Source organism: Lasioglossum baleicum, chromosome 11 (genome assembly GCF_051020765.1).
Source record: "Lasioglossum baleicum chromosome 11, iyLasBale1, whole genome shotgun sequence".
NCBI lineage: Eukaryota > Metazoa > Arthropoda > Insecta > Hymenoptera > Halictidae > Lasioglossum > Lasioglossum baleicum.
In genome coordinates this window covers 5617813-5631334 of record NC_134939.1, presented here as the reverse complement: position 1 = coordinate 5631334, position 13522 = coordinate 5617813, and the positions used below count along the sequence as shown (strand labels likewise).

General features: G+C 35.1%; 1 protein-coding gene across 2 annotated transcripts in view; it reads right to left on the bottom strand.

Moving 5' to 3' along the window:
* Positions 1–13522, bottom strand: part of Nep2 (M13 family metallopeptidase neprilysin 2) — a 32686-nt gene that overhangs the window by 6110 nt on the left and 13054 nt on the right. Inside the window, exons 2-6 of one of the 2 annotated variants that reach the window (XM_076433854.1) lie at positions 6922–7070; positions 2330–2467; positions 1746–1991; positions 990–1201; positions 416–592 (exon numbers count right to left, since the gene is read on the bottom strand). In XM_076433854.1, the coding sequence (XP_076289969.1) occupies positions 416–592; positions 990–1201; positions 1746–1991; positions 2330–2467; positions 6922–7070 (922 nt within the window). The remainder of the gene's footprint in view (positions 1–415; positions 593–989; positions 1202–1745; positions 1992–2329; positions 2468–6921; positions 7071–13522) is intronic. The other variant, XM_076433855.1, reaches the window with a different exon arrangement.

Sequence of the window (13522 nt, the reverse complement as noted above, 5' to 3'; positions counted from 1 at the left end):
TTTATAACATCACAATATTTGTTTAAAGTTGAAAAATATGTTCTTTTTTCAAAGCCATGTTTCTAAAAAACTGTTCGTATAGGAGAAAAATTGAGGGCAGATTCGGAAGCAGCGCAAAAAACTCTATAAAAGCCACCCAACAGTAATTAGGAAACATAAAAAAAGTTGAAATTTGTTGGACAGTGCTATTAGAGAATAATATTCTCAATAGTTACTGATAGCAGTAGCAAATAAGTAGAATATAATAGGTATACAAATTAATTTCGGCACGAAAAAACACATTAAAATGTTGAAAATGATCCCCATTATTTTCTATGTGTTTACTCCATCTTACACGTGACTGATGAAAAGTAAAATTTCAATTGAAAACAAAGTTCAATGGTTTCACAGGGGAATTGTTGCTTCCGAAACTTACGTTAGCAAGTTTCATCTCGAACTCCAGCGATTGCTCCAATTCCGTCTTCGCCGTGGCCTTATCGCTGCCCAAAATGGTAGCGATGTCCACCATGTAGCTATAGTATGCTTGCACGATTTTTTCACCGAAACCGTGCGACAAATATTCCCGCGAGAGTCCCAGAGATGCTTGATCGAGCTGTAAAACCATATGCTCGTATAATAAACGTCCATAACGTTACTTAATCTTGACATTGAAATTAGTGTGGCATGTACGAGTACTCTTTGAAAACGTAGACTGTAACCAAGACGTTAAAAGTTTCTCTAAACATTGATTTATCCACTTTCCCTCTCTGTACATAAGTCGTTAGCTATTATCGCAGTATGTATAATACCGCTAAGTGTCACGGCTTTTAACGTGCAAGAAACTGTGTATGTACGATATTCATTTACACCCTACTTTACGTGACACTTCACCATTATTGGCGTAATTTTACTTGTGAATTATGCTAGTGCAGGCATTCAAGGCGACAGTGTCTCGTACAAATACCTTAGAATTCGTTTGGAATAAGGTTTTTATGCGAGCTCTTACGTACATCGATTATTCGTCTGGTGCTATTTTTCAAGTCGACACCGATGCTGAAGTCGATGAAATAATCGACGGAGTATCCCATCTTGCGGAACTTGTACACCGATTCTTTCCAATTGAACTCGTTTTCGTTCCACTTCTCGCCTTCCAACACCGGCCAACCACCCAGTTTTTGTAATATGTTCAGAAGCGGCTGGAGACCTTGCTGTTCGATAAGCGCTGAAAAATGATGAATATATTTCAGAAAGAGATACAAAATATACGGTGTAGCTAGGACTTTATTTAAAAATTGATCACCTTAACGCGAAGGCGTTAATTCGTACAAGTTGCTCTAATAATTCGATAACTCACTGGATATTAATAATTTCATTCCCAGAATACTATTCTTTTTAGAAAATATTTTCCATTTTAAATAATGAAGTATTTTAGTATATGTATTGGGTTGGGGGGGGGGCAAATAAGTTCGTTCGGTTTTTGTGATTTATTCCACTCTAAAAAACCGAACGAACTTATTTGCCAACCCAGTATATTATAGAGTATATATGTTGGTACAGATGGTCAATTATGCAGAAATTAGTTTATAATATATTACTTTATAAAAACAAGAAATAATATATAGTAAAAAATATAAATTTTTTGAATAATCTCTTATAGATGCATCTTTATAATCTCAATGATTGTAAACTAAAAATATTAGAATCCATCATTTCGACAGGCACCGCGAAGTTATAATTCATTGAGTGTGCTAAACAATGACACTTACTCTTGTTCATACAAGCTTTGTACAGATTCTTCGCTAGCTTGAACGGTTTCGGCTCGTTCGGCGCGCTCTTTTCTTCGATGCTAGTTCTCAATTGATTCTGCAGCTCGTCGCTGATTTCAGTGAACGTGTTTACGCTAGTTTTGTCGTCTGGGATATTGGTGGTCTCCAGGAAGCCACCGCAAGCGAAATCATAGAAGTCGTCGCACGGTTCTATCTCCGGATTCATGTTCTTCAATATCTTGGATGCTGAAGAATCCCCACCGCAAATGGTCGTGATTAATGGGAACTTAAATGTACCAAGCTGAGTCGCAAGATTAAGAGACTTGTGTCTCCATTCCCTTCCGCTTCTACGACGCTATAGCTTTGTCAATTTTTTAAAACTCGATGTTGGACTACAAACATCTTAAACAATAATTTACGAGCATACCTGTTAATCAGGTGTAACCCATGAAAAAAATTCTAACTGTAAAAATATTCTACGGTAGAGAGAGGGTAACTTTTTCCCCTTAATTCGTACTATCTCCCCTAATCTGGCGACTCTGGTACCAAGTTATAATATTAAATAAAATTCGTTTCATACTAACCGGTATGCACGCATTCGGGAGTGTAGCATATTTCTTCGTCGCATGTTGGTCGGTCGACTATTTGAATGTCTTTCGTGTGCTGGTACCCGTTCAAGGCGTTGGCTGTATACGGTAATTCCTCTGATTTAACAGATGCATCTATACTCGTGCAGGTGCAGATGCGGTTGCAAAACAAAATGCAAAATGATGCTGTTAATAAATGTTAGTAATGGCGTTCATTTAAGCTGTAGCAATAAACCCATTTTTAACAATAGTTTGGACTGGTTATTTAGCAACAATTGATACACACATTTAATCTTAATTATGATATTTTTATGACACGTATTTGCCTGAGAAGCATGAGAAGCTGAATAATTTTCTATATTATATCGCTCCAGATGTGATTATTTATTATTTAAAATTCGATCAAATCAAAGGTGTCATTTATGATTTAACTTATTATTTGTGTAAACTTATCAATGAATTCGTATAAATTCAAAACATGTTCCTTGATGATAATAGACACGTTGCTGATAATATTTATTATTAATACTCAGCAATACTTTACGAAATAAGAATTGTCTGCATTGATTGCAAGACATAGGAGGTACATGTATAATTTATCATTAATACTTTCAAATTCTGTATATGTTTTCACTGATTCGCATTTGGTCTATCATTTGTATCATAAATGACGTCATGATAATGACGTATCCGAGACATTTTTGTATCACATCAAGCAGTTTTAATACCAATATTCGAGTTTATCAAAAGTAGTATATCAAAATCTATTGTATTTCCATGATCTAGTCCTTGTCATTTTGTTTCCTTAGGAGTTGTGACATTTACGATGCACAGTTGTTCAATTTAAGAAACGCTGCCTCCGCGCAAGTAGTCTATTATTGATCCTCTTTATCGATCGAATCAGCTTTTGCTCGCGTACGCGAGGCGAAAGAGAAACATTTGCGGTGGCGCCCGTCGATCGACGATTATCTTCAAAGACATCAATATTTTCCGATGATCTCCAAAAGTGTTCCAGTGATTCAGACTCTTTTATGAACCGCCCTGGGCGGTCCGCGATCGACACTCCATCAAAATATACAATCGAACCACCCCACGGAGTCCATGACTGTTCTCCGAGAAGGTGTGATCGAAAAGTATGACCTGGCCCGAATGAGTAATTTCAAAAACAATACTTAATTTACCCCGATGCGTCAGAACGAATACGCTTATTGACGTCACCGTGTTCTTGACGTCAAATTAAGCGTTCCGGATTAACCCATTACCATCGGCTTTCTCCGATGGTTGTAGAAAAGAAACGCGGTCGAAGATGCACCTTACTATGTTAGGTCATTGAGGAAATGATAGCGGACGGCGGGGGTGTGACTCTGTTGGACGCTTCGATTGGTCAAGATACTCTAAATCCGTGGTGTACGTAGCAAGGAATTTGACGTAGTTAAACAACGAGAAATAAGGTGGTTACAACAAATATTTGAACACTACAATTCTCGGGAAATTGTCGATATTTAATGTTAAACGTACCGAGCACTAAAAGCGATTAAAATATTGTAACTTATAAAAATGACAAGACTCTATTTATTTAAATTTTGTGCAATTTTCAGTAGATTATTTGCTTGAAAATCAAATGAAAGATATAACTGGTTATTTGACAGGTTTAGGGTGACCATTTTGTGATCAAACTGTGATCATTTCGTTAAAAAATGATAACAATATCATTGAACTCGTTTTAAAGCTTGTAGCTTTTACTTTTACTATTCCAAGTTCATTTTTGTCCAAGATATTTTTTTATGATTCAACCACTAGGAGACTGAAGGCACTTGTTTCGTCCATAAAGGTAGAAATTTATACAAATTTTCATAATCGTTCAAATATTGACAATCTCTTGAAGAATTTAGTGTTCAAATACTTTTTGGATCTGAAAGGTGTGGTTCCCGAGGTCATTTGAAGTAACTTTTTCCTTTATAAAAATTTTCCCATCGGCATTGTTAACGAGTTATTAGGTTGTAAAGCAAGAAATGCAGGATTTTTGTTCCTTAGTTTTAATTGCAATTTTATACCAATAAATATTTACCTCAATTTAATGAGTTATATGTCATTTTAAAGCTTGTTTTACGCTCTATTTTATTATGCTTTTGATATTTAATTTTATTCAAATTTTTATTAAATCGTTTTACTTTTATTTCGGGATGTCAAAACACGATTTTCGCATTATTTTTTTCTATAACTTCAAACTAGGCCGAAGTGCCGCTCAAGCGGCTCGGAATATCAACGAAGCATGATGCGAAGGAAGTGTCAACGACTGCGTAGCTTTATATTTTTAAATAATATTAAACTCTCTGTAAAATATTAATTTTAATACTATTCCCCTCAATAATATTAAAATCAATTCTCATCATAATTTAATGTTACTATTAAACAATATTAAATTTTCTATGAAGTTAATTTTCATATTATTGTTTTTAGTAAAACAATTTTAATAAAATTGTTTTTTATATAATAGGTTTAAATCCTACATTTCTTTCTTTACAACCTTTACAACTTTACAAATAATATTAATGAAAAACACAGACAAATCAGAGCGCGGCTACAGCGAACGGATTTTTGGCTCGGTCAATGGCAACGTCACGCTCATCAGGATCTATCGTCGAGTCGAAATCCTTTCGCTATAGCCGCGCTGAAACGTCCTCAGAAACCACCACATTCACGGTTTTCCGACATTTCTGGGACACCCTGTATAGAAGTGATAACAAAATAAAATGAAATAAAAGCCTTTAGTAAATTCGCGTATGCCAGTTTGTAAATTACACGACTTAATAAGATGTAATTTAATATGGATACCGCGAGTACTCCGTTTGCGTGAACAAATTGAATTATGCAAGCATGAGAGCGTGCTATATAGCACTGTTAAAGATGGGTGCTCCGTTCTATTGGGCTGGCAAGAAAGTAATTTCGGTATTTTAAAGTGAAACAGAACCGAATTTCTTTATTCAGCGATGAACTTTAATCAATAAAATATTTTCTTATTTATTCTTTTTGGCAAAAGATCATCGAGCAAGAGCGAGAATATCTTATTCTTTAGTATTCATTGCTGGGATAAAAAAATTGGGATCTATTTCACCTTAAAATATCGAAATTACTTTCTTGCCAACCTAATATTAACTGACGCATGTAGTTAGTGCAGTCGATCCGCCAAGAAGAATTAACTACCGAGACAACAATGATTTACGGGATCAAAGCACCGAGGAAACGGGTCATATGTGACGTTTGTTGTCAATGAAATTTACAACACGGTTGCAAGCCCGTCGAGGCAGCTTTCACACACTTCAAACGCGTTCTGTTCCCTTTTCTACCGTGACCACGGCGCCGCTATCGAACGTAAAGGTAACCAGATTTGTTTGCGACAATATTGCGAAAAGCACTTTGCCGGCTAGAACTTCGCGGGAGAGGAAAACACGATAAAATAAGAGAATAGAAATACTGGACGCGATAACTTCGAACATTATTATGAAAAGAATATACAGGCTGCCGCGGTGATACCGGTTTCCTGTGTCCATTTCTCGTTTCTTTTCATAGAGAAACCTATATTCCTGACGACTTTCTACGGGAAAAAGTGCGAGCAATTTATAATTAAGGTTTCTTGGTTTCGCACGAACAGTGGCGTGAAACACGTTTTGTTCTCCGTTTTATATAAATACTTTTCAATTTCTGCGGGCAAACAACTTTCGCTCCTCAATGTTGGGAGAGTGATAAAATAATCTATCGGTGAAAATCGGTTTAAACTCGGAGAACTTGTCAATTAGGTTCCTCGGATTTCAATGATCTTGAAATATGTTGTTAAGGTCACCATTCTGAACAACATTTCCTTTTAAAGTTCTTGTTGGTCGGCTTTAGTTATGAGATAATTGCAAAAAAACTGAAGATGTTGAAAGGAATCGAATCTTTCACAAGTAGTGCTTGAATCTTGGAAATCAGAACTGCATATGTACACAGTAGGTTTTAAGCACTTTCTTTATTAAATTAATAACTATTTAAGAATTATATTTCCGATAGATCATGAAATTATAGCTATACATGTTGAATTAAATTATGAATTAGAGGACAACATAATTGATTTTAAAGCTAACAAAAATAATGATTACAAAAATCAGAGAATTTCCGGTACGATATTCATAAAAGTTTCGAATCTGTTCGACCAAGTTTCGAATATACTTGCAAGTATTATTCCCGTTTACCAAAGTACTTGTAAAAGGTTCGAAACAGTTTTTCGAAGTACGTATAGAGAGTTCGAATTCAATCAATCAAAGTTCGAACCTGTATGCTACTTGATCCCATCCCTAATCCTAATCGACAAGTTCACCTCAAACTCTATCACTGTGTTAACATCAGTACGAGTCGCTACAAAAATATGTCGAATACTTTTTCTATACTTTACTTCAGAGTTCCGTGAAAAACAGTGTGTTATGGTTGGGTGATCTTGACTGCGAGCAACAGTTTTAATGAACGCAATTTAAATAGTGGCAAGCGTTTTTACGTGAAAATATGTATGCATTAATTGTTTTATCGTAGCAGTGGATAACAGAGGAGGTTCTTACCGTTGCCCGACTGCGTGTTGCAGGACGAGGAATTTGTTGCAAGAACTGCGATTGCAACAACCAACGCGACGCACAAAAGGACTCCGGAAACGGCTATCACAGTTAACCCCCGCTCCAGTCCTGAACGCCTCTTCCACCATGTCGGATTCCTGTAAAAAAGAATTGTTTCTTCAAGATCTTGACTAATTTTATAATCGTTCTCCACAGTGAAAACTCGAATAGATTTTTTGGACAATATTTTATTTTCTTGATAAATTCGAGCCCTTACTTACTCAGCTTCCCGCATAATTTTATGGTGCTTTTAAAGCAAATGTTTCAGGACAATATTTCATATCTGCCAGTTCGTTCTAACGTAAAATACGTTTACATGTTCTGTCGCCATTAACTTGATTTATTGTTCTGCGTTCGGAACAGAGAATATATTCGTGACATTAATAACTAGACGAAATAAAAATTGTCTACCTGAATTGCAACAAACTGGAGTGAAATAGAAATTTATTTTCTTTCAAAATATTACAAAATTTCTCTGAATGTCCATTCTTTGCTCGCTAATATATTAATTTACAGTCTTAAAATGAGAATTTGTACAAATATGTTAAATACAACAGGGTTTAAATAATCTATTAATGTATACATTTTGGTTGGCTACGTAAAAGGTTAATAGGTTGAAAATAATATAACTGTATTTTTAAATTCTTCTAATGTTTTCAATATTTCAAATTACGCGTACTCATTTTTGTCATGCATGCATAAAATCCGCTGTCTATTAGTAGCATTCTTTATTTGTGTGACACAATAACCTAAAAATCTCGAAAGTAGCGAATAAGAACAAAAGTTTGGCAGCGAATAACAATTGAACGGTGCTGTTACGTTCGCTCCATTTTGTTCACGCGACCACAGGCAAACTTTACTTCGTTCCACTTGCGTTCATCCTTGAACGGAGCCGAAAAGACAGTAAAACTCGTAAGATCGAAGTTGTCTGTGGTTGCGAGCAATAAAATCTAGTGTTTAATGGCAGAGCGTCTATGATGCTTCGAGTTAACGACACTGTAGACCTTGAATTCTATTATGAATGAAACGTAAAATCGTTGAGAGGGATCAAGGGATAGGAATTAACGACACCTGTTTACTAGACTGCAGATCTTTGCGTAAAATAAAAATTTTCTGCGCTAATTGCAAGGTACAAGGACCAAATAAACATTTGTTTCTTCCATTAATAATTTGAATCAGTTGATGATAATGTATCGATACTCTTTTTCTTTTATCTTTCCACTGCTTCATATTTTAGCTATAAGACAGAATGGAACAGAAAATTTTTTGTCGTGAATCCGACGCCGTCAAATCGCATTTAAAATACAGCGTCTCTAACATAATTCAGGGCGAACGTAGTCGCGAAGCTCTGGAAATTATGTTTCCGTATAACAAGAAGCTTTATTAAAAAAAAGAATTATTTTATGGTTACTCTGTGGCATTACGTAAGTCTCAAGATGAAATATTCAAGCAATTATTCCCCACGAGTGGTTGCATGAATAAGTACATGTCCATTATGAGATTACCATACAATCTTGCACCGAGGAGATGGACTACTGCGGACAAAATAGTCGTAGACTATCATCCTTCCAGAGGAACATACAGTGAATCCAAAAAGTATTTTAATACTAAATTTCCGATTCTGGAAAAACTGTCGATATATGGGTGAGGCACTAACTATTTCCACCTAGAATAACTCCGAAAGTATGGTAGAAAAGTTTTCGAAACAAGATGGAGTCGCTTCAGAGATATGGAGGTCACCTTCGTCTTTTTTTACATCAACGAAAGTCAACAAAGGTCATTTACGACAAAAAAAAGACGCAATAAACTTACATTTGCAGAAGCTGTTGAGATCAGGGGTTTACTGTTATATTATTATTTTTCAACGAAATGGCCGCTCTTTACTTTACCGGACTCAAAATTTGAGCCTTTCTCCTATAAATTATGATGTATTTGATATGTAACCCAGTAAATTTGTACCCGAGGCGGCTGCAGATCAAAGTTTCGATCGTGTAGAATAAATGGTTCAGGAGTTATACTTGCTCAAAGTTGAGCAATCTGCAGTGTTTTTGACAGGTATGGGCACCGCCATATTGGTTTATAGTGAGGGGGGCAAGGACCGGCGGTTCTGCTCGGTAAGCGCCTTGCGGTCGTCACTACAAACCAATATGACGGCGCCCTTACCTGTCAAAAACACTGCAGATTGCTCAACTTTAAGCAAGCATAACTCCTGAACCATTGATCCTACAGGATTGAAACTTGGATCTGCAACCACCCCGGGTACAAATCTACTGGATTACATACCAAATACATCATAATTTATAGGAGAAAGGCTCAAATTTTGAATCCGGTAAAGTTTACCCAACGAAATTATCACTAAATATTTCATTATCATTAATATAATATTTAATTATCATTAATATAATATTTAATCATCATTAATATCATATTTATTCATCATTGAATATCGACGACTTCTCGTATAGATGAGAAATTTAAAATACATTTTTCAAAATCGTTCCCGAAGAGAGAAAGCAGAATTTTCTCCGAAAACGTAGCGCTTGTTTATTCCAAGCAGATTGCTATTTCGGTTACCTCGCGAAATAAACATCGATCATTGTCCACCGTGTCACAATGAGTATCGTACTATGCAATTGAGGCTCAACAGTGGCGATGTAACAATTAATTATGGGTGTCCTCTAGTAACCTTCGATCGAATCGATTCGATTCAACGCGAACGTACTCTCTTCCGTTCCTGAACGTATGAGCTGTTTAATGCGAAAATGGTGCACGTTAAAACAGTTAATCATTTGATAATGAGGAATTAAGTAGAAGTGCTATGGATCAATCTAATAACGAAGGATTTGTGTCTAATACAAACCGCGTTAAAATTATATTATAATTATTTTATTCGATGATGAATAAACCCTTGAAATGCGGTATTAAAGGTGTAGTTTGGTTTACGAATTTTCTTCAGAAAATTATTGGATCTTTTGCATTGGGATTTTGCACACATATTTATTGGTATCAGAAGTACATGTGTCATTTTTTTAACAGTACAAATGATTAAAATTACGTGAGTTATATATTTCATTATAGAGTATGTTTTAATAAACATAGGTTCGGTTTTTCCACTGTGTGTGATTGGAAACACAAAAATAAAATTATTTATTAATCTAATTATTCATTAGTCTGAATCAGGCGAAGTTAAAAATTTTAATTATTTAAAAAATGGCGGAATTGTAAAGTCAAGTTACGAATGTTTTCGATATTTTTCAGCCTTTGTCACCATAAAAGAATAAGAAAAAATTGAAGGATTTTAAAAATTTTGATTCGCGCAATAACAGGGTATGTGCTGAAGATCCTCAGAAAATTTCAAGTCAATTGATCAACTAGAGATATCGTGACAACAGTTTCGAAAAAACACGTTTAATGATTCAACTATTAAAGGAGATGCAAGAAAAAAAGTCGATTTTTTGAAAACGAATACCCGGAATGGTTCGTTTTTCATCCATTTGAAGAAAGCGGTGCACGGTATCTCGAAAAAAGATGGCGAAATTATTCTTTCTCGTGGGGCATGAAAGAAACCGCGGTTTATCCTTTTACTCTCGGCAAATAATCGACTGGGGAACGAAAATTTCGCAACCTGCAGCGATACACTATTACACTGGCGCTCTGTAGAACTAGCTTGACTTTCGATAGCGAGAAGTAGATTACACCGGCGCGGTGTGGCGGCCAAGCGTGAACTAATACGGCTGTGCAGTAGATTGTTCTGTGGTCTCCCCTGAATACGGCATTTCCCATTGTCCGCAGTCGAACATTTGTCGCATTTGAAACGTTGAATTTCTGTGTCCACCTTGACACACTTGCCTCGATGTGTCTAATTGTTTTCTCGGTTTAGTGTCTACTTATGTCCGGCTAATGATGGGCTTTTCCCTTTTTTATTTCCATTGACCCAGCGATGATTAAAAAAATCATTCTCTATAAGTAGAGGACATTTTTCCTTGCAATTGAGCGTCTATTGGTAATCACCATTGACCTGTTTTTAATGCAAAATTGAAATAACTGATGCGAAATTATCAGACAGAAAATTCTAGTTCTTATTTTACGAGTGATTTATTATGGTTTATTATCTGATTTTTATGCGAAATAAAAATTGCATTTAATATCCATTGCAACGAACAGTAGCCACATTTTTTCTCTTTTTAATAATCTTATTAGGTTCAAAATAGTATTGGGTTGGAACGAAAGTTCGTAGTGTTTGTAAATTAATATTGAATGCTAAAATTCAGATATTTATGCATAGATTTATTCAATAAAATATTTTCCATTCTGTTCTATTACTTTTTGCCATTTTCGAGGTAACTTCTCGTGTTATTAAATAAACATATGAATAAATATCTTAATTTTATCTTCGATTCTTAATTTGGGGACGCTATGAATTTCTTTCCAACCCAATATATCGACATATTGAAGTTCTTTTAATCTTCCTACTGTTTTAAATTGCAGTAACTTCGTTTTGTCATGAATACATAAAATACGCAGTCTATTTGGTATTGTATAATGGTGGGAACGAGTTAGGTGCACGGAACGAAGCAAGCAGTGCGTACGCTCTTATAGGATACTTTTCTTGAACAGCTCGTATTGGTTATGCCGTCATAGCGGTGCTCATCAATACGGTAGAGTCCAAGGCTAACTAGATTCAACTTATTACACGTCACATGGGCGAACACTAGATAGTTTTCTCAAGTAATGAATGGTGAAGTTATCAGTTGACAGGTTTGTCAGTTAACAATGTTGCAGTCGCTCGCTAATGTCTACAGAAACTTCAACTCTCGAGGCAACGAAAATATTTTAGTTAACGTGGCACGTGTATAAATTTTATTCATTCATTATGTATCATGTAACAATAACGATTGATAAAATTTATTTAACGGTTAATACCCTCATTAGCTTTTCAAAAATAGTTCTGCAAAAATAGTCTTAATTCACAATATTAAGAAATAATTTCTAAGCAAACTGTTGAAAATCCAGAAAATTAATTACCTTCTTATAAGATGTGTAAACTATTGTATTTTCTTTAATAAACTGTTTCCGGTTTTGAAAGTATTATTATGGTTCTCAAGCCCCAAGAAACCACGGTCGTTAAAAAAATTATATACTGCACCTAGATTGTGTAAGGTTTAATACGATTTAAATTGCCGTTGAACAAATAGACTTCTTCGTAAGTGATTGCATAGTGTTATCGCTAAAGATCATATATTAAATGTCAACCAGATTCAACTCGCTAATTGCCACGTATGAACGCTACATAATATTCCCACGTCATCAAGTTTAAGTTACCGCTGAACAATGCAGAGCTTATCCGAGGTAATTTCTCGGAGCACGTTTAAAAACTCGACGACAAAAATGGTTCAAGTTAAATAAACTTTCTTACACACTAAGTGCGTGTTAAAATTTGTTGAGTCTTCAGTACAGTCATTTGTATTATGTTAAATTTAACGTATTTAATTTTTATAAATGGACAATTTAAAGGAGAAAGTAGAAGCGCAGTCTATCTTGTATTGCCGAAGTCGGTGGCCATTTGGAAATTGAATATTAGTTACAAAGAATTGTTTAAATAGATTGTACTCTTACTACCACAAAAGATGCACATACGAAGTCGTTTTAAACAATTTTTCGGGTCGTGTTATACGGGAGTCTCCCTTCATTTTTTTAATTTGTTCACTGCTTCAAATGGCATTTACCCATTTTCCTTTAATAATTACCCATTTCCCTCATAAAAAATAAAGTCCACATTTTACTGGCACATAAGGTGGAGTGGGGTAAGTCCGTCTACGGGGCAAGTCCGTTAATTGGTTATTTTTATTATAATACGAACGAAATTTATCTAGCTTGCATTTATTAATGTACTATAAGTTAGTATGAACTATTCGACATACATAGATGTCGCTCAAGAATAAAGGTGTTTTCCTCGCTTGAATCAACCAATGCCAAACAGTCACGTGCGAGGTACACGTACAACTTTGAGGTTACCCTGAACGTGCAATAGTTTACAAGTTATTAATATATTCTGTGTTGTTATTTTAAGTAAGTACAACAAATATTAATGTAGGTTTACATCAAATAAACCGTTCTTATTGTAGTTTTTTTAAATTTATTGAGAAAAACACTAAGATGCACTTGCCCCGTAAATATTACTACACGGGGCAAGTCCGTACTATCACGGTGGGGTAAGTGCGTACTGTATGGAGTAACTATAAAACTAAAAAATATATTTAATGCAATAAAAAGCATTTTCAAGCAGGCTTGATAATTCTTGCTTTCTTGCCCCGTAGCACTTGGTACAAGGTTCGAAAGCATTTTTAAACTTCGTTTTAATATCACTGTATCCTCTTTCATATTTCAGCATAAAAGTACATGTTTGTTTAAAGATGGATAACTATAAAACTACATAATATAATTTAATGCAATAAGAAGCATTTTATAGCATTTTATAGTTTTTAACTCTCAGAGACGGATTTGCCCCATTTTCGGGGCAAGTGCGTTCTAGTTGACGTACAATATCCTA